This window comes from Pan paniscus, chromosome 12, assembly GCF_029289425.2.
Source record: "Pan paniscus chromosome 12, NHGRI_mPanPan1-v2.0_pri, whole genome shotgun sequence".
Taxonomy (NCBI): domain Eukaryota; kingdom Metazoa; phylum Chordata; class Mammalia; order Primates; family Hominidae; genus Pan; species Pan paniscus.
In genome coordinates, this window is record NC_073261.2 from 70,639,321 (window position 1) to 70,660,561 (window position 21,241).

The 21,241-nt window shown below is 39.7% G+C and overlaps 1 protein-coding gene across 2 annotated transcripts in view; it reads left to right on the forward strand.

The window, feature by feature from the left end:
• The window catches only part of PNPT1 (polyribonucleotide nucleotidyltransferase 1), a 56,655-nt gene that overhangs the window by 5,338 nt on the left and 30,076 nt on the right, over nt 1-21,241 (forward strand). Inside the window, exons 2-11 of one of the 2 annotated variants that reach the window (XM_034953185.3) lie at nt 1,670-1,730; nt 2,935-3,009; nt 4,333-4,438; nt 5,548-5,597; nt 8,474-8,537; nt 8,631-8,678; nt 9,592-9,705; nt 16,301-16,487; nt 17,335-17,386; nt 18,003-18,060. In XM_034953185.3, the coding sequence (XP_034809076.1) occupies nt 1,670-1,730; nt 2,935-3,009; nt 4,333-4,438; nt 5,548-5,597; nt 8,474-8,537; nt 8,631-8,678; nt 9,592-9,705; nt 16,301-16,487; nt 17,335-17,386; nt 18,003-18,060 (815 nt within the window). The remainder of the gene's footprint in view (nt 1-1,669; nt 1,731-2,934; nt 3,010-4,332; nt 4,439-5,547; nt 5,598-8,473; nt 8,538-8,630; nt 8,679-9,591; nt 9,706-16,300; nt 16,488-17,334; nt 17,387-18,002; nt 18,061-21,241) is intronic. The other variant, XM_034953186.3, reaches the window with a different exon arrangement.

Sequence of the window (21,241 nt, forward strand, 5' to 3'; positions counted from 1 at the left end):
TTCATTGTGATTTGGATTTGGATTTCCCTGATAGTTAATGATATTGAGCATATTTTTATGTACTTACTGGCCATTTGTATGTCTTTTTTGGAGACATGGCTATTCAAATCCTTTGCCAAGTTTTAAAATTCAGTTGTCTTTATTGTTGAATTGTAAGCATTCTTTAAATATTCTAGATATTAACACAAGTCCCTTATCAGATACATGGTTTGCAAATATTTTTCTCTTAATCTATGGTGTTTCTTTTACTTTCTTAATTAAAGTTTTAAATTTTGATGAAATCAGCTTACCTATTTTTTTGTTTTGTCATTTATGCTTTTGATGTCATATTTAAGACTTTGTGTGGCCCAAGTCTCTGAAGATTTACTCCTGTGTTTTGTTTCTAAAACTTTTATTGTTTTAGCTCTTACGTTTGGGTCTAGGATCCATTTTGACTTAATTTATGAAGATTCATTCTTTTTTGCATCCAGTTGTCCACTATTGCCTCAAAAGGCTACTCTTTCCTCATTGAATTGAAGATTGTTCTTTCCCCTTCTGTTGAACATGAAGGTCCTTATAGGCAATATTTAGGAGTTTATATTTTGTCCTAAAAGCATTGGGAGAAATTCTAAAGTTTTTTGTTGTTGTTGTTGTTTTGTTTTGTTTTTGTTACAGAGTCTCACTCTGTCACCCAGGCTGGAGTGCATTGGCACAATCTCGGCTCACTGTAACCTCCCCCTCCTGGGTTCAAGCAGTTCTCTTGCCTCGGCCTCCTTGGTAGCTGGGATTATAGACACGCACCACCATGCCCAGCTAATTTTGATATTTTTTGTAGAGATGGCATTTCACCATGTTGGCCAGGCTGGTCTTGAACTCCTGACCTCGGGTGATCAGGCCTGCCTCAGCCTTTCAAAGTCCTGGGATTACAGGTGGGAGACACCACGCCTGGCTAAAGGATTTTTAAGTAGGGAAACAATCCTGTTTGTATGTTAAAACATTACTGTAGTCAACAAGGTGAGAGATGATAAGAGACTGTACTAAGATGGTAAATGGAGCCAGGCACAGTGGCTCATACCTGTAATCCCAGCACTTTGGGAGGCCAAGGCAGGAGAATTGCTTGAGGCCAGGAGTTCAAGACCAGCCTAAACAATATAGTAAGATCTCATCCATACAAAAACTAAAATTAGCCAAGTGTAGTGGTGTGCACCTGTAGTCCCAACTACTCAGGAAGCTGAGTTGGAGGATCGCTTGAGCCTAGGTGTTCTAGGTTGCAGTGAGCTGTAATTGTGCCACTGCATTCCAGCCTGGGCAACAGAGCAAGACCCTGTCTCAAAAAAAAAAAAAGAAAAGAAAAAGAAGATACAAGGCACAATGACCACCCCCCACCTCAAAAAAAAAAAAATAGATGGTACATGGGAATTAACATTTAGGGAAACAGTTAACTTCTGAACCTCCAAAAGACTTTCCTGTTCAGATCAGTCCTGTGCCTTGGTTTCCGTATTCTTCTTTAAGCCACTCTTAAATTCCACTTTTACTTTTGATAATGATCATGGATTCTGCCCCTTTTTGTTGGTGGAGTGGGTGGGTTGGGGGTTAGAATCTTCCCTTAGAATCTTTTATTATTTTATACGAAGCAGGAATTGTACAGATGACCTAAGTCTTCTTGTATTGCATTTTTATTTTTAAACAGGAAATTAGAAATATCTTCTGGAAAGCTGGCCAGATTTGCAGATGGCTCTGCTGTAGTACAGGTAAAAAGTCCAGATTTTAAAAATTCATCTTAAAAATGGTTACAGAGACTCATACTAAATGTGTAACTACAATATCGTGTAACTACTTAGAATTTTGGTACTGGAAATTAATTCATATACTACTAAGATAATTTCTACTGCAAGAATCATTCCAGACAACCAGAGTCCAGAGCGCTGCATGTATTAAGTGACCTATTTTTTTTTTTGAGGTGGACTCTTGCTCCATCTCCAGGCCGGAGTGCAGTGGTGCGATTTTGGCTCACTGCAACCTCTGCCTCCTGGGTTCAAGCGATTCTTTTGCCTCAGCCTCCCGAGTAGCTGGGACTACAGGCGTGCACCACCACACCCAGCTAATTTTTGTATTTTTAGTAGATACGGGGTTTCACCATGTTGGCCAGGATGGTCTCGATCTCTTTTTTTTTTTTTTTTTTTTTTGAGATGGAGTCTCACTCTGTTGCCCAGGCTGGAGTGCAGCGGCGCGATCTCGGTTCACTGCAACCTCCGCCTCCCGGGTTCACGCCATTCTCCTGCCTCAGCCTCCTTAGTAGCTGGGACCACAGGCACCTGCCACCACGCCCAGCTAATTTTTTGTATTTTTAGTAGAGTCGAGGTTTCACCGTGTTAGCCAGGATGGTGTTGATCTCCTGACCTCGTGATCCGCCTGCCTCAGCCTCCCAAAGTGCTGGGATTACAGGCGTGAGCCACCGCGCCTGGCCTGGTCTCAATCTCTTGACCTCGTGATCCACCTGCCTTGCCCCCGCAAAGTGCTGCAATTACAAGTGTGAGCGACTGTGCCCAGCCGTATTAAGTGACCTTTAACATCCTTTCCCAACTTGGGCTTCTGTTTTATGCGTTAATAAATTCTGTTGTGCTTTTCTAGAGAAAGTGATTTTGGTATTTTCTTCTATAGTAATAATTGGGGAATTTTTCCTTATGTATAGCCACATAAGAAGTAGAGAATACTATTCAATTCATTGAATATGACTAAATTACCTGTTAATCTTTCCTTATTTTGATTCCATAGCTTTTGAAAAGCTCAGGGATCAAGATTGGACTACTTGTGAATATTTTTTATTTCATAATCATGTCGTAGAATTAGATATCTTTTCTTGAGTTTAATTGGAGTAAGGATTTATTCAGTTGCTACTTAGATGCTAATATCTGATTTCAAAGGAACTTACCAGCGTTGTTCTTTATGTTTAAGTCAGGTGACACTGCAGTAATGGTCACAGCGGTCAGTAAAACAAAACCTTCCCCTTCCCAGTTTATGCCTTTGGTGGTAAGTATTTGCTGATTTATCTGAACTGTAATATGGTCTGAGTAAAGTGTAGAATGTATAATATTTTTGTCCAGTGTCTAGTGAGTGGAAAATACAAACTTGCACAACAAAGAATTTTTCCTAGTTTTTTGATACTGATTCATTAAAAGAGTATAAACTGCTTCATAAACAAATACTAGGATTAAGCATACTTTAGAATTTGGAACGTCCAAGTGCGTAAGTTGACAAGAAGATTGGAAGTGCATGAGTACTTTGACATTGAATAAGCAATGAATTCATTGCCCTCATAGTTTCCCTTCAGTATGACTCTGCAAGTACAGTCAGCCCTCCATATCTTTGGGTTTTGCATCCATGGATTCAACCAACCATGGATCGAAAATATTGGGGGAAAAATTGCATCTGTACTGAATATGTACAGACTTTTTTTCTTGTCATTCCCTACGCAATACGGTATAAAAACTATTTATGTAGAATTTACATTGTATTAAGGATTATATGTAATCTGGAGATGATTTAAAGTATATGAGAGGATATACATAAGTTATAAACAAATACTATGGTGTTTTACATCAAGGATTTGAGCATCCATGGATTTTGATATCTGCAAGAGGTCCTAGAACCAATCCCCCAGGGATACCAAGAGACAACTGTGTATATTTAGTAATGAGCTCATTAGAATTTTATAGCTCCCTTCTATTATGAAAGGGGGGGGTACAATTATATTTAACAGAGTTGATACCAAAAAAAAGCAATGTTTGACTTGATCAGAATGAGCATCTGTGGCAAATAGTGAGTCTTCTTCCACTTTTACTGTTGAGTAGAAGACTTTTTTTTTTTAAGAGACAGGGTCTTGCTCTGTCTAGCCCAGGCTAGAGTTGTTCAGTGGTGTGATCATAGTTCACTGCAGCCTCAAACTCCTGGGCTTAAGCAATCCTCCCACCTCAGCCTTCTGAGTAGCTAGGACTATGGGCGCAGGCCATTGTGCCCAACTAATTTTTTTTTTATTGGGGGTAGAGACAAGGTCTTTCTATGTTACCCAGGCAGTTCTAAAACCCCGGCCTCAAGTGGTCCTCCTGCTTTGGCCTCCCAAAGTGCTGGGATTACAGGCGTGAGCCACTGCACCTGAACGTTTTTTAAAATCACTTTGCAGAAACATTTCTATCAACTTTCCTCTCCCCAAAAGATACAAAATGCTAAGTAAATAACATTTTCTACTCTGTGTCTAGACTGTGTTGTTAGCAACCTCAGGAGAATTAGCATTCATACAGTATAGTTTGTTTCTGCAAAAAGAATTATATGAACTTTTTTTTATTGCTGCTTCAGGTTGACTACAGACAAAAAGCTGCTGCAGCAGGTAGAATTCCCACAAACTATCTGAGAAGAGAGATTGGTACTTCTGATAAAGAAATTCTTACAAGTCGAATAATAGGTAAGATATTAACATAGAGGTATTCATCTTCTCTGATATGCCTATGTTAGCATCTCTTCTCTTGCATCTGTGTTCTACAATAAGTCTTAAGTTTTCCTGCATAGCATTAACACCACCTAAGATTATTCACTCCTTCTCTTCCCTCACTCAAATGTGGGCACTATGAAAGAAAAAAACTTTTATTTCTTCAGTGTTGAATCCCTAGTACCTGTTATACTGCTTAGCACAGAATAGGCATTCAATAAATATTTGTTGAGTAAATGAGTAAATCTCTATTGAGCATATGAATTTTTTGGCCCATGCCTCTACTTTGTTGAATCTATTCCTAGTACATTTTTTCATGTTCAGAATAGTAATTCCTAAACATTATGTTCATCAGCTACTGAAATATGTCTATAATCTTTCAAATCTTTAACATCCCTACATATTGTGGGATCATATGTAATTTATAGCTCTTCTACCCAGAAATTGCTTTTTTTTGAGACAGAGTCTTGCTCTGTCACCCAGGCTGGAGTGCAGTGGCACGATCTCGGCTCACTGCAACCTCTACCTCCCGGGTTCAAGTGATTGGGATTACAGGTGCCCACCACCATGCCTGGCTGATTTTTGTATTTTTAGTCAAGATGGGGTTTCTCCATGTTGGTCAGGCTGGTCTTGAACTCCTGACCTCGTGATCCACCCGCCTCAGCCTCCCAAGTGCTGGGATTGCAGGCGTGAACCACTGCGCTCGGCCAGAAATTGCTATTTTATGTATATTTATATACAGTCTTCAGACACAAAGTAGCAAGGAAGCATTTTCTTTTGGTCTGCTATTGGTCTTAAGTCTCTTTGCTCTGCTTATATATGTAACTGTTGCCTGTGGAACCAGAATGAAAAATTGCTCCCCAATGTTTATTGTTAATGTGCTTCTTCTGTGTTTGTTTTTTGTTGTTAGGGCATGGTATGTAATAATGGAAGCACTGACATTTATCTGTGTCCCTCTTAGTAAATCAGTCCAAGGGGATTTTTCTTGAAAACATATTGAATGGCTATCTATATTAGTTCAAACGTTTTGAACTGTAAAGCAACTCTGTCAGTACGGTTTAATGTCTTTTTTTTTCTTTTGGCAGATCGTTCAATTAGACCGCTCTTTCCAGCTGGCTACTTCTATGATACACAGGTAGATTCTGCTTTAGGTTTTTTAGTTGCCAGATCAATCAAAAATTACTTAATGAATCTCTGTAATATTTCCTAGAGTAAACATTATAAAGAACATAAGAATTTTTTATGATACTGTTATATTTTACATTAAGTTTTTGAAAAAAGATAGTACTTTTTTTTTTTTTTTTTTTTTTTTGAGACGGAGTCTCACTTTGTCGCCCAGGCTGGAGTGCAATGGCACGATCTCAGCTCACTGCAACCTCAACCTCCCAGGTTCAAGTGATTCTCCTGCCTCAGCCTCCTGAGTAGCTGGGATTACAGGCACGCACCACCATGCCCGACTAATCTTTGTATTTTTAATAGAGACCGGTTTTCACCATGTTGGTCAGGCTGGTCTTGAACTCCTGACCTTGTGATCTGCCCCCCTCGGCCTCCCAAAGTGCTAGGATTACAGGCATGAGCCACTGTGCCTGGCCAAAAGATAGTGCTTTTAAAAAGCTAACATTTATTCAGTGTCTGTTTGAGTTGACACCTGAATTTCAGTAGGAGTTAGCCAACCAAGGTGTGTCAGGGAAGCATTGAAAGCCCAGAGGCAGGAAAGAAATTAATGAGTTTAAAAAGAAGATCAGCGTGACTACAGTGAGTGGAGACCAGATCAGGCTGGGAATAGGACAACTAACGTAACTAATTTTTATTACCTAATTTTATTGCTGGATCCTCTGAACCTCTACTTTATTATATTTTAATACTTCCTGAATAATACTTTCTTTCAGGATAATGACACATATACTTAAGTAACCATTTCATTCATTTGAAATAAATAAATACACCTTGCAAATATGCCTTTGCAAGAATATCACAGCCTTAGCCTCAGGAAGTTTTTTTTGTGTCTCGTTTTGTTTTGAGTCAGGACCTCTGTTGCCCAGGCTGGAGTACAGTTGGCATGATTATGGCTCACTGCAGCCTCAAACTCCTGAGCCCAAGTGATCCTCCCAATTTAGCCTCCTAAGTAGCTGGGACTACAGGCACAAACCACCATACCCAGCTAAGTTTTTTTGTTTTTTGTAGAGAGGGGGTTTCACTATGTAAGCCAGGCTGGTCTCGAACTCCTGCTCTCAAGCGATCCTCCTGCCTCAGCCTCCCAAACTGCTGGTATTACAGACATGAGCCACCACACCCGGTCACTGAAGTTTTTTTCTGAAGTGCATGACATAGGCACATTATTGCAGTATAAAGTTTGTTTAATCTATGCTTATAAAAAGAACTTTTTTTTTTTTAAGTGCATGACATGGGCACGTTATTGCAGTATAAAGTTTCTTTCATCTATGCTTATAAACAGAAATTATTTTTTTTTGAGACGGAGTCTCCCTCTGTCACCCAGGCTGGAGTGCAATGGCGCGATCTCGGCTCACTGCAATCTCTGCCTCCCAGGTTCAAACCATTCTCCCTGCCTCAGCCTCCTGAGTAGCTGGGATTACAGGTGTCTGCCACCACACCTGGCTAATTTTTTTCTGTTTTTAATAGAGATGGGGTTTTGCCATGTTGGCCAGACTGGTCTTGAACTCCTGACCTCAAGTGATCCCCTGCCTCAGCCTCTCAAAGTGCTGGTATAGGCCTGAGCCACCGCACCTGGCCAACAGAAATTTTTTATTTGTTTGTTTGTTTGTTTTTTGAGATGGAATCTCGCTCTGTCGACCAGGCTGGAGTACAGTGGTGCGATCTCGGCTCACTGCAAGCTCTGCCTCCCAGGTTCACACCATTCTCCTGCCTCAGCCACCTGAGTAGCTGGGACTACAGGCGCCTGCCAACATGCCTGGCTAATTTTTTGTATTTTTTTAGTAGAGACGGGGTTTCACCGTGTTAGGCAGGATGGTCTTGATCTCCTGACCCCGTGATCTGCCCGCCTCAGCCTCCCAACATGCTGGGATTACAGGCGTGAGCCACCGCGCCCAGCCTTTTTTTTTTTTTTGAAATGGAGTTTCGCTCTTGTTGCCCAGGCTGGAGACCAATGGCGCGATCTCAGCTCACTGAAACCTCTGCCTCCGGGTTCAAGTGATTCTCCTGCCTCAGCCTCCCTAGTAGCTGGGATTATAGGCGTGCACTACCACGCACGGCTAATTTTTGTATTTTTAGTAGAGACAGGATTTTGCCATGTTGGCCAGGCTGGTCTTGAACTCCTGACCTCAAGTGATCCACCTGCCTCAGCCTCCCAAAATGTTGAGATTACAGGCGTGAGCCACCATGCCTGGCCTAGAAAAGATTTTTATATGATAGAAATAGCTAACATTTACTGAATACTTGCAACATGCGAGGACTGTGATAAGTGCTTTACCTACAGTATTTATCTAATTCTCATAGGAACCCTTTGGGAAGAGGCCATTATTTTTCCCGTTTATTTATTTATTTAGAGACAGATTCTCACTCTGGCACCCAGGCTGGAGTGCAATGGCGCGATCTCAGCTCACTGCAACCTCTGCCTCCTGGGTTGAAGAGATTCTTCTGCCTCACCCTCCTGATTAGCTGGGACTACAGGCACCGGCCACTACACCCGTCTAATTTTTGTCTTTTTAGTAGCGACAGAGTTTCACCATGTTGATCAGACTAGTCTCAAACTCTTGACCTCAGTTGATCCGCCCTCCTCAGCCTCCCAAAGTGCTGAGATTACAGGCGTGAGCCACCACGCCTGGCCTGTTTTTCCCTTTTAAAGATGAGGAAGCTTTTGAGGTTTAATTTAAGTAATTTATCCAATGTCAAGCATTTCGTTTAATGACAGCCAAAATTAAGAGGTTTGGCTACAAAGCCCCTGCTTTTAGCCATATAGTGCTCTTGTATTTTAGGCCAGGATGTTAACCTAAATGATAACCCTTCCAAATCAAATTTTTTCCCTTTTACCAGGTTCTGTGTAATCTGTTAGCAGTAGATGGTGTAAATGAGCCTGATGTCCTAGCAATTAATGGCGGTAAGTATAAAAGTAGAGATTAAAATTATCAGTGTTGATTTTTTTAAAGCAATGAAATTTTAATTTCGGCCCTGATTTTTCTCCTTTTTTAAGCTTCCGTAGCCCTCTCATTATCAGATATTCCTTGGAATGGACCTGTTGGTAAGTTAGGATTTAAAATTAAGAAATCATATGTGTATTTTTTTTTTCAGTAAGTAGTAGTGACCATGTTACAGCAATGGCATATGGCTCTGATTTATTACCTCTTCATGAATTGAACTAGATGATGTTCTAAGTCTCCTTTCAGGTCTTTCAGACATTTTCATCCTTGTCTTGGGTTCTGTTTCTAATAGCATATGTTACGGTATTACAGATTTTATGTCCCTAGATATTTTGACTTCATAATTGTCTCTTTCTGTTAGAGGACTTCTTTTTTTTTTTTTTTTTTTAACTGGGAAATTATCAGAGTATATACTCCTTCAGGATGAAATTAATGTAACTTACGGCTGTTATAAGTTCATAATCATGCAATATAAAAATGGCTCATTGAGTAAATAATTATCAAGTGTCCTAGGCAGAGCAGGCCCTAGCAATACAACAATGAAAGATGCAGTTCTTGATTTCTGCATAAAGGAGACAGATAATTACTTATAATCAGTGTTATTATAAAGACATAGTCAAAGTGCTAAGAATATGATAGAGAAGAGCAGATTTGATTTTGTGTGGTCAGGTTGTCAAGGAGGGCTCCTCAGAGTAGTCATTTGTGTAGGCTGAACCTTAGTAGGATCTAGTGTTAAGCATTTGCGTTAGAGAGAATACTGGCTAGACCAGGGGACAAACATGAGCATAATCCCAGAGGTGTGGAAGAAGTGGTATATTTCAGCAGTTCAGAGTGATCCAGTGAGGACAGAAGGTAGGGTGGGGTAGGATGTTCTGTGGGTCTTAAATACCGTGTAGAAACATGGATTTTATTCTGTGGTCACAGTCAAAGATGGGGTTGAAGCCATGACTGGAATAATGTCTTGAAAACTGGGAATTTCCATTAAACAGTTGCCAATATTCTAATACATTTTAGGGGCAGTACGAATAGGAATAATTGATGGAGAATATGTTGTTAACCCAACAAGAAAAGAAATGTCTTCTAGTACTTTAAATTTAGTGGTTGCTGGAGCACCTAAAAGTCAGATTGGTAAGTTGTTTTAAATACCACATTTGTTCTGGATTTTACTTACAAGTTCTGACTTCTTAAACTGAATTTAAACTCTGTGTGTATGTTTTGTCGGTAGCCATAAAAATTTTTGTCATGTTTTATCTCTGTCCTATTTTTGTGCTCTTGCTTCATATCAAATGATTCCTAAAATTACAGGATTTTATTCAATTTTATTTAAAATATACAAAAATATTTACCAAGATCATTTCAATAATTATTTTTAGACTAAATTTTAATTATTAAAATTATGACTAATTTTTAGTCTAAAAATAATTTCAATAATTATGTTTAGACTAATAAGTTATTAGTCTAAATAACTTAGTTTAAAAATAGAAGTTCTAAGTCTGGTAGTAACCATTTTATTAGTTTAAATATTATAATTTAGCTATTTCATTCTAAGTCTGCTTGGTATCCTCTTGAGAAGTGACCCATTTCTACTAGGTGGAAAACTGGTAATAAAATAGAAGAAATGCATTGACCATGGGCCATTTTCACTTACTCCTTGTGACAGAAATGTCATACTTGCATGAACGAAAATCAGGTCCTTGTTCTGTGGAAGGAAAATGGGCTTTAGCAGTCAGAATGACCTGGATTTGAAACCTGTCTCTGCCACTATAATCATGTGATCTTGGACAGATTATTTAAGGGCTTTTATTGTTGGTTTATCCTACTATGTGATGTTTGATGTGTGTGACTTTTTGACATAGGGTCTTCTGATGTGGGAACATTTTGATGAAACAAACTATTCAACTTTTACTGCTTTTTTGTACAAGTAATATGTGAAACATCTCATTTCCAGCTTCTTCTTCTGGTTTGTTAGCCAGTGATGAAGTTAAAATTAGGTTCTATAAGTTAGAAAAATCCCCACATATTAGTTGGGGGTTGTGTTGTCGAACCAAATAAACAAGACTTAAACAAGATGGAAACTTTATTTTTCTCTCAGGTAAAAGAAATTTAGAGGTGGTAAATCTAGGACAGTGATAGTGGTTACATGACATCTTAAGAAATCTAGATTCCTTTTAGCTTTCTCCTCTGCTATCCTCAAGATGTGGCCTCATCTTCATGCTTATGAACTGGCATGAAGAGCTCTGGCCAACTTATCTGACTTACAGGCAGGAGGAAGAAAAAAGAAGGGAACAGCAAAAAAGGTGTGTGGCAGTTGAGTAAGTCAACCTGCGTTTTAAGCACCTTTCCCAGAAATCCCCACACAGTAGTTTCTATTTACATCTCATTGAGCAGAACTGTGGCACATGACTATAGCCTCGACTGCAAGTGAGGCAAGGAAATGATTTTTGTATTCTGCCTGCAGAAGGTGGGATTCGTACTGTGAGTAACTATCAAAATGTAGAGAGGATATTCCAAAGAATGGGGAAGCCATGAATAATAGATGATGTCTACCTCATGTCTGAGCATCTGGGAGCCTTGAGCAAAGTATTGGTTTCCTGTTCATCTGCATTGGAATTTTTGCTGAAAGTTACAGCGTTCGTTTATTCGCTGTTAGTAAACTAGTCTCATTACTTTACAGGGTAGTTATGAAGATAAGAGTCAAGATTTGCAAAGTGCCCAGCATGTTACCTAATAAGCATACAGTTAATACCTGCTATTATCATTAAGACACAGAAATGGCCGGGTGTAGTGGCTCATGCCTGTAATCCCAGCACTTTGGGAGGCCGAGGCAGGCAGATCACGAGGTCAGGAGATCGAGACCATCCTGGCTAACACAGTGAAACCCTGTCTCTACTAAAAATACAAAAAAATTAGCCGGGCGTGGTGGCGGGCGCCTGTAGTCCCAGCTACTGGGAGGCTGAGGCAGGATAATGGCGTGAACCCGGGAGGCAGAGCTTGCAGTGAGCCGAGATCACACCACTGAACTCGAGCCTGGGCAACAGAGCGAGACTCTGTCTCAAAAAACAAACAAGCAAACAAATAAAAAAGACACAGAAATAAACCTGCTGCTAATTGGTCATATAGCCACTATCTACCTTAGAGTTTGAACCCTTCTAATTGTTAAGTAGACATTAGAGGAATGAACTAATAATCTTTTTTTTTTTTTTTTTTTTTTGAGACATAGTCTCGCTCTGTTGCCCAGGGTGGAGGAGTGCAGCAGTGCGATCTCAGCTCACTGCAACCTCCGCCTCCCAGGTTCAAGTGATTCTCCTGCCTCAGTCTCCCAAGTAGCTGGGATTATAGGCGTGCACCGCCATGCCCAGCTAATTTTTGTATTTTTAGTAGAGACGGGGTTTTGCCATGTTGGCTAGGCTGGTCTCGAATTCCTGGCCTCAAGTGATCTGCCCGCTTCGGCCACCAAAAGTGCTGGGATTATAGGCGTGAGCCACCGCACCCAGCAGAACCAAGGAATCTTTGCTGCACATGTGGCATGCCACAGAAACCCCACAGGCCAACTTCCAGCTGGCTCTTCTCACCTGTTGCTCACAGGAGGGAAGAATGAGACTCTAGAGCGCATAAATTTCAGAGAGTATTCTTGGGTAGAGGGAGGCTGAGAGTGATTCAGAACCAACCTGTAAGGGGATGGTTTTTAGGAATTACCAGCCTCCATTTTATGACTTTTGCATCACTATTTCCATGCAGCTATTCAGCCAGCTCTCTCTGCTTTCATAAAGATGCATCAAATATGCATTTTAACCCCTTGTTTACCTGTTAAAGTTAACATCGGGTCCAAGTGAAATACCACCATCATGGAACTTCTGTGATACAAAAATACCAAAAAGTAATTGCTACTATTTCATTATTAAAATATTTAGTCATTTAGTCATCCAAATCTTTTTTTTTTTTTTTTGAGACCAGGTCTCTCTCAGTTGCCCAGGCTGGAGTACAGTGGCATGATCTTGGCTCAGTGCAACTTCCGCCTCCCAGGTTCAAGTGATTCTCTTGACTCAGCCTCCTGAGTAGCTGGGATTACAGGCGTGCACCACCACACCTGGCTAATTTTTGTGTTTTTAGTAGAGACAGGGTTTCACCATGTTGGTCAGGCTGGTCTCAAACTCCTGACCTCAGGTGATCCACCTGCCTCGGCCTCCCGAAGTGCTGGGATTGCAGGCATGGGCCACCACTCCCGGGCAGTCATCCAGATCTTTAGAGTATAATCTTATAGGGCAAGAATAATTACTCCATGCTGTCAGCTGCTGGGTTACTTCAACACCAACATTCTGAACAGTACCATTTAGATGCTTGTTTTCAACTGGTATATTTAATATCACTAATATTTCTGTGTGTGAGAAGATATCAGTCAGGAAAAAGTATACCAGTAACATGTTTTTAGAAGATATTTTGGGTCTAGAATTTATAGCTTCAGCTAATCTCAAAACTCCTTCATCTTCAACTGCTAAAATGGTTGACAGTTTATAGCAATCTTTTTTTTTTTTTTTTTGCTTGAGATGGAGTCTTACTCTGTCACCCAGGCTGGAGTGCAGTGGCGCAATCTCAGCTCACTGCAACCTCCATCTCCAGGTTCAAGCGATTCTCTTGCCTCGGCCTCCCAAGTAGCTGGGACTACAGGCGTGCACCACCACACCTGGCTAATTTTTTATTTTTAGTAGAGATGGGGTTTCAACATGTTGGCCAGGCTGGTCTCAAACTCCTGAACTCAGGTGATCCACCTGCCTCAGCTTCCCAAAGTGCTGGGATTACAAGCGTGAGCCACCACGCTGGGCCTATAGCAATCATTTTGACAAGCTTTTATGTTTAAATTTTTAGCATCGATAGCAGTGTTGTCCAGTAGAACTCTGCAGTGAAGGGAATGTTTTATATCTGATCATGTGGCTACTTAGCACTTCAGATGTGGCTAGAGTAACTGAGGAACCAAAATTTTAATTTTGTCTAATTTTAAATAATTTAAATGCAAGTAGCCGTATGTGGCTAGTAGTTACCATATTGGACAGCACAGCTGTGTAGACTCAACTGTAAGGAGTGTTCTTTCTTTCTTTATTTTTTTAAGACAGTCTTACTCTGTTGCCAAGCTGGAATGTAATGGTGTGATTATACATCACTACAGCCTCAAACTGTGGGGTTCAAACGATCCTATGTCCTCAGCCTCCTGAGTAGCTGGGAATCCAGGCACATGTCACCACACCTGGCTAAAGAAATTTTCTTAGAAAGTATTTTTTAAAAGGAATTGCATTAAAGTTTAATGAGTGAAAACAAAGTTTATTTGGGGGGTATCCATTTTTCTTTGTCATATTCTATTTTTTAAATTTTACCATTATTTTTATTAGATATAGCATCTCATTATATTGCCCAGGCTAATCTCCTGGCCTCAAGCAATCCTCCTGTCCTGGCCTCCCATAGCACTGGAATTACAAGCATGAGCCCCATGCCCAGCCATATTTTTTTTTTTTTTAAATCTGGTTCTCAACTCTCCTCAACTCTGTTGTCCAGACTAGAGTATGAGTATAGTGGCGTGATCATGGCTCACTGTAGCCTAGCCTGAAACTGCTGGCCTCAAGTGATCATCCTGCCTCAGCCTCTAGAATAGCTAGGATTACAGGCACACCACCACAGCTGAGTTTTTTATCTTCTAGTTGTTATCTTTTTAGGGACAGGACCTTGCTGTGTTGCTCAGCCTGGTCCCAGACTCCTGGCCTCAAATAATCCTCCCACCTTGGCCTCCCAAAGTACTGGGACAATAGGCATGAGCCATCACACCTGGCCACATATTTTATTTTTAAAAGCAATTTATTGAGATATAATTTACACCCATTAAATGAATTTTTAAAAATATCCGCATTAATCCTGTCAAAGTGAGAGGATATCCTGGAAATACAGATGAGAAAAAGAATATAGCCATCTCAGTATCATGGTATCAGAAGAAATTTCTTCAGGCCTGGTGCAAAATATGGAAACCTTATTTCTCTTTACCCTCTCCCATTTGGAATGCAATTGTTATCATTTTCTTCTACAGTTAGAACCATATCAGGCAGTGTTACAATTTTTGCTTTTGCTTCAACTGTCAAACATAATTTAGAAAACTCAAGAGGGAAAGAAAAGCTTATTGCTCTGTATTTACTCTTTTTCTCTCTTTATTTATTTTTTTGAGATGGAGCCTCATTCTGTCGCCCAGGCTAGAGTGCAGTGGCGTGATCTCAGCTCACTGCAACCTCCACCTCCTGGGTTCAAGTGATTCTCATGCCTCAGCCTCCTGAGTAGCTGGGACTACAGGTGCACGCCACTATGCCTGGCTAATTCTTTCATTTTTTATAGAGACAGGACCTCGCTATGTTGCCCAGGCTGGTCTTGAACTCTGACTTCAGGTGATCTGCCCACTTTAGCCTCCCAAAGTGCTGGGATTACAGGTGTGAGCCACCACACCCAGCCTCTATATTTATTCTTAGTTTGCATACTGATTTTCCTTCCTTTCTAACAGTCCACGATGTCTTCTCTTATTTTTTCATTTCTGTTTAGAAAACTTCCTTTAGCTATTTCTAATGCAATAGAAAAAATTCTATTATTCAGTCCTTTAGTTGGCTTACTTGAAACAGGATCACTGCAGAGATTTCCCCATCTGTGCAAGAATTAGACAATGTGAGAATTAATTGTTAAACAGGAAATATTTATTAGATTCCTATTGTGTTACATATTTTTACATTTTATTTAAAATATGTATTGCCAGGAGCGGTGGCTCACGCCTGTAATCCCAGCACTTTAGGAGGTAGGAGGCTGAGGCGGGTGAATCACCTGAGGTTAGGAGTTCGAGAGCAGCCTGGGCAACATGGCAAAACCCCGTCCCTACTAAAACTACAAAAATTAGCTGGATGTAGTGGCTCACGCCTGTAATCCCCAGCACTTTGGAAGGCCAAGGCAGGCAGATCACCTAAAGTCACTTTGGCAAAGAATATAAACAGTTCACAGAAAAGGACATACATATGGCCTTTTAAAAATATAAAAAGATGCCAGGCACAGTGGCTCACGTCTAATCCCAGCACTTTGGGAGGCTGAGGCAGGCAGATCACAAGGTCAGGAGATTGAGACCATCCTGGCTAACACAGTGAAACCCCGTGTCTACTAAAAATACAAAAAATTAGCTGGGCATGGTGGCGGGTGCCTATAGTCCCAGCTACTCGGGAGGCTGAGGCAGGACAATGGTGTGAACCTGGGAGGCAGAGCTGGCAGTGAGCCGAGATTGCGCCACTGCACTCCAGCGTGGTCAACAGAGTGAGACTCCGTCTCAAAAAAAAAAAAAAAAGTATTAAAAACAAATGCACTTGTATACTTTAAAAGATTTAATTTTTATTTTATGTGACTTATTGCTCAATAAAACTTATTTTTAAAATATGTGCATGATTTCTTTTTTTTTTTTCTGTTTCATTTTTTATGGGAAATCCCTCCTTAAACTTAAGGAGAATGTAAACCTAAATACAGATATCAAGGTGTCTTTATTCATTTACCCCTGCTTACGTTTTGGAAGTATGTTGATTCTAAGGAAAGAAATCAAGGTGGATCTATCACTAAGAAGTAAAATTGATCCATAATATTTATGTCATGTCATGGTATTTGAAAATGTTATATTACTAAGAGCTTCGATGGCAGTCATTTTTTTTTTTCTTTTTCCTTTAAATAGTCATGTTGGAAGCCTCTGCAGAGAACATTTTACAGCAGGACTTTTGCCATGCTATCAAAGTGGGAGTGAAATATACCCAACAAATAATTCAGGGCATTCAGCAGTTGGTAAAAGAAACTGGTGTTACCAAGAGGACACCTCAGAAGTTATTTACCCCTTCGCCAGAGATTGTGAAACATACTCATAAGTAAGAACATCTGTGCAAATGAAAATATGAAACTGTCGTCAGATTTAATTTCCTCGTGGGAGAGAAACTTCCCATGGAAGCACTGCCCATGCATTACTTCATAAATAGCACTTTTCTGTTTTAAGAGTCATTCCCATAAATATCTGCTTACTCCCTTAAAAAGGATAAGCCCACATCACTCTTGTAAGACCTAACTTTGAATCTCAAATGAAAGAGTGTGTTTATTGGTCAAGATTCAGGTAATCACCACATCTCTCCACGTCTAGGAAAAAGAGAATAAAACGTAAGATATTTGAATATCTAAGGAAACTGTTGGAATTCTCAAAAAGAAATCAGATGTAATCACTGTTACATGCCCAGTGCTTAGAACGTTAGGCAGACACTCAGTAAATGTAAATGAATCACTGGAAAATTATTTTATTTGAAAAAATTGAAAAGGTTAATACTTTCCCTTAATGTCAGTTGCACAGCCATGAGTTGGAAATTAAATTAACTCTTCCTAGCAAAAGAGTTTCATGTGATAATGGAGCCAAAATGGGTAGAATGAAGAAAGGAAGAGGTTAAAAAGAATATATGAAAGGTGAAATTAATTGAACAATTAAGAAGAAAAGAACAGGATACCACATGTAGTTTCCCCTGGGAGGGTGGGAGAAAGAAATTTGTGTTCTATACCATAAATAGTAAACAGATTAGCAATGATAAATAGCAACATAAATTTTCAATTCTTTCTGAAGTATTTATTAAAGTTTTAGCTGATTATTATTAAATATTTCAGTTTTGTTTATAATAGAAACTGCCTCATGTTTCCAGATATTATTATGCTAACATTTATTTTGTGCTTAAATAGACTTGCTATGGAGAGACTCTATGCAGTTTTTACAGATTACGAGCATGACAAAGTAGGTATACCTGAGTTTTGTCTTCTATAATTGCCCTAGGAATACATTTTTGTCATAACTCATGTAATTTTCTTTATGAATGCTAGTCCTATTTTTATTAAAAATCTCTAAATGAAAAACTAACAAAAGCCTAATTGTTTCTCCATTCTTTTGTTTTGTTTTGTTTTTGAGACAGAGTCTCTCTCTGTCGCCCAGGCTGGAGTGCAGTGGCATGATCTCAGCTCACTGCAACTTTCGCCTTCCAGCGATTCTCATGCCTCAGCCTCCCAAGTAGCTGGGATTACAGGTGCACGCCACCACACCCAGCTATCTTTTGTATTTTTAGTAGAGACGGCCATGTTGGCCAGGCTGGTCTCAAACTCCTGGCCTCAAGTGATCTGCCCACCTTGGCCACCCAAAGTTCTTTTCTTTTTAATATAAGTTTTAGGGGAGTGTACAAATGTATTTGAATGAATTAACATGTAGTGTTTGTCATAAATCAAGAACCAATTCCAATATTTTAAAGAATATTAAAGAAATCTGAGTAATTCACAATGTGTTCATTGTATAATAATTAGAAAACAAATATTAAATGTTGTCATGTATATGTAATAACTGAACCTCAACTTTCTTTTAGGTTTCCAGAGATGAAGCTGTTAACAAAATAAGATTAGATACAGAGGAACAACTAAAAGGTAAATTTTATTTTATTTTATTTTATTTTTTTGCTGAGGGCAGCTTTAATAAGGCATGGCCTGACTCTTGCTTCTTGGGATTAAAGGTCAAAGAGGAAAGGCATCACATCTGTAGGAAAAGAAGAATTCAAAGGACTTTCAACTTTACAGCTGCTGTTCCCTAGACCTAGAATGCTCTCTCATAGCAGGTGGTCTTCTTCTAACCCAAGGTTCAAATGCCACCTCTTCTCCAAAGCCTCCCCGAACTGTTTCGGAGAAAGAGAAAGTCCCCTTTGCACAGAACCGCTATTACTATGTATTTTTTAATTTTAAAAGCGTTAAAAGAAATAATAGACTTTTTTTTTTTAACTTTAGTTGAAGATCTCAAATAAATGTTACTCTCATTGCTTCTCAGCTTTATTTTCAATAAACTTGTAATAATGATAGCTCACAAGGTTACTGCTAAATTAACTTCTGTGAATGTAGCTAGCACTACATTTGATGCAGAGTAGGTACCTAGTAAATGTTGAATGTGAATGTTCCTGATCTTTTCTGAATCAAACTCCTACCATACAAGAAATGTAACCTGGTATCTTATCATTTGAAAACCCAAATATATTCTTTAAAATTCTTGAGTTCTTGATCTGTGAAATTGCAGTGTTAATAATACCTGGTTTATGGGGATTAAATGAGTGAATCATTTACATCTGTGCCTGCCACACAGTAAGTGTTCAATAAATGTTAACTGATGCTATTCTTAATACCTAGTGGAATCATAAGATACAGAACTTAGGTAATTTAGCTCTCCAGAAATTATTAAGCAAAGGATCTTACTGTATAATATCAACCTCTGGCCAGGCGCGCGGTGGCTCACGCCTGTAATCCCAGCACTTTGGGCGGCCGAGGCAGGCAGATCACAAGGTCAAGAGATCGAGACCATCCTGGCTAATACGGTGAAACCCTGTCTCTACTAAAAATACAAAAAGGTAGCCGGGCGTGGTGGCGGGCACCTGTGGTCCCAGCTACCCAGGAGGCTGAGGCAGGAGAATGGCGTGAACCCAGGAGGTGGAGCTTGCAGCGAGTCGAGATCACGCCACTGCACTCCAGCCTGGGCAATGGAGCAAGACTCTGTCTCAAAAAAATAAATAAATAAATAAATAAAATAATAATAATACCAACCTCACACAAACTGAATATAAATGAAGTATGACATAGTTTTTGTTAATTTTTCTAATAGACAAATATACTCTCACATGAATATTTATTTTAAGATAAAAAACTGGCCAGGCGTGGTGGCTCATGCCTGTAATCCCAGCACTTTGGGAAGCCAAAGTGGGTGGATCACTTGAGGTCAGGAGTTCAAGACCAGCCTGGCCAATATGGTGAAACCCCATCTCTACCAAAAATACAAAAATTAGGCGGGCATGGTGGCAGGCTCCTGTAATCCCAGCTACTCGGGAGGCTGAGGCATGAGAATCACTTGAACCTGTTAGGCAGAGGTTGTAGTGAGCTGAGATCGCCACTGCACTCCAGCCTGGGCAATAGAGCAAGACTCCATCTCAAAAAAAAAAAAAATGCTGTTAGCATTGATATTAAGGCCATTAATTGTAACTGTCATTGAATAAGTTTAGTCCTTTCTCACTACATTTCATCCTATTTGGTAAGAAAGAAATTTTATAGCGAATATTGTCTTATTTTAAAAGAATAGTGACTTTTTGTTTGTATTATACATAGTAGAATATCTTCACGACCCTCTGGGTTGATAGGATATTTTAAACATTTTGGTACTGATTGTTTTCCTTTCCAAGTACAACTCAGTTAAAGCAGAAAAGATATTAAAGTCTAATATTAAAAATTATTCTTTTCTGAGGAAGACACAATCTAATATATCTTTCTGTGACCATTTCTTGTGTTTTGGTTACTTTGAAGTTATGTTTAATAAACCATACACATGAGAGAATAGTACTTAAAACTTGGCATAAATTAATTGATAGGGTAGAATAGCTTAACATCTAAACCCTAAGCTAAAAATAAAATAAAATAAAACCATAAGCCTTTGAGGCTGACAGATCTTTATTCAGGTCACAGCTGTATCAGTTACTACCTGTGTGGTCTCAGGCAGTTTACTCCACCTCTTTATTTTTTATTTATGTTTTTTTTTAAACTCAGTGGTTATCTCTTACACAGTACTTCACCCCTTTAAGCCTCAGTTTTTTCTTCTGTAGAATGGGAATCATAAAATTTAGTTCATAAGTTATTATGAAAGTTAAAAGCATTAAAAAACCAATAAAGTGCCTGGCTCATGAAAGCATTTGACAAATATTAGATAGAAAACAGTTTGTAGGGATTTCTAATATATTTTTAAAATTTTTCCCCAATTTGCAGATTTAGATTAAAGGCAAAAGAGTGAGGGTGTCTACTCTTAAAACTGTCAGTTAGGCCGGGCACAGTGGCTCACGCCTGTAATCCCAGCACTTTGGGAGGCCAAGGCAGGCAGATCACCTGAGGTCAGGAGTTCGAGCCCAGCCTGACCAACGTGGAGAAACCCCGTCTCTACTAAAGATACACAAATTAGCCAGGTGTGTTGGCACATGCCTATAATCCCAGCTACTAGGGAGGCTGAGGCAGGAGAATTGCTTGAACCCAGGAGGCGATGGTTGCGGTGAGCTGAGATCATGCCATTGCACTCTAGCATGGGCAACAAGAGCAAAACTCCGTCTCAAAAAAAAAAGACTGTCAGACCTTTTCCGTAAAGGCTGACTGGATTCTTCTGGTAACATAATAGAAAAGGGAACTGATGGGCCGGGCGCATTGGCTCACGCCTGTAATCCTAGCACTTTGCGAGGCCAAGGCAGACAGATTGCCTGACTTCAGGAGTTCAAGAGCAGTCTGGGCCACATGGTAAAACCCCGTCTCCACTAAAATACAAAAAAATTAGCCAGGCATGGTGGTACACGCCTGTAGTCCCAGCTACTCAGAATGCTAAGGCAGGAGAATTGCTTGAACCCAGGAGACAGAGGTTGCAGTGAGCCAAGATTGCCGCGTTGCACTCCAGCCTGGACAACAGAGTGAGACTTTGTCTCCAAAAAAAAAAAAAAAAAAGAAAAGAAAGAAAAGGGAACTGATTTCAAAGCACTGTCATTCAGTCATTTAGGTAGAAAGCAAACTAAGTTCACAATAACAACACAGTTGTAGTACTTGG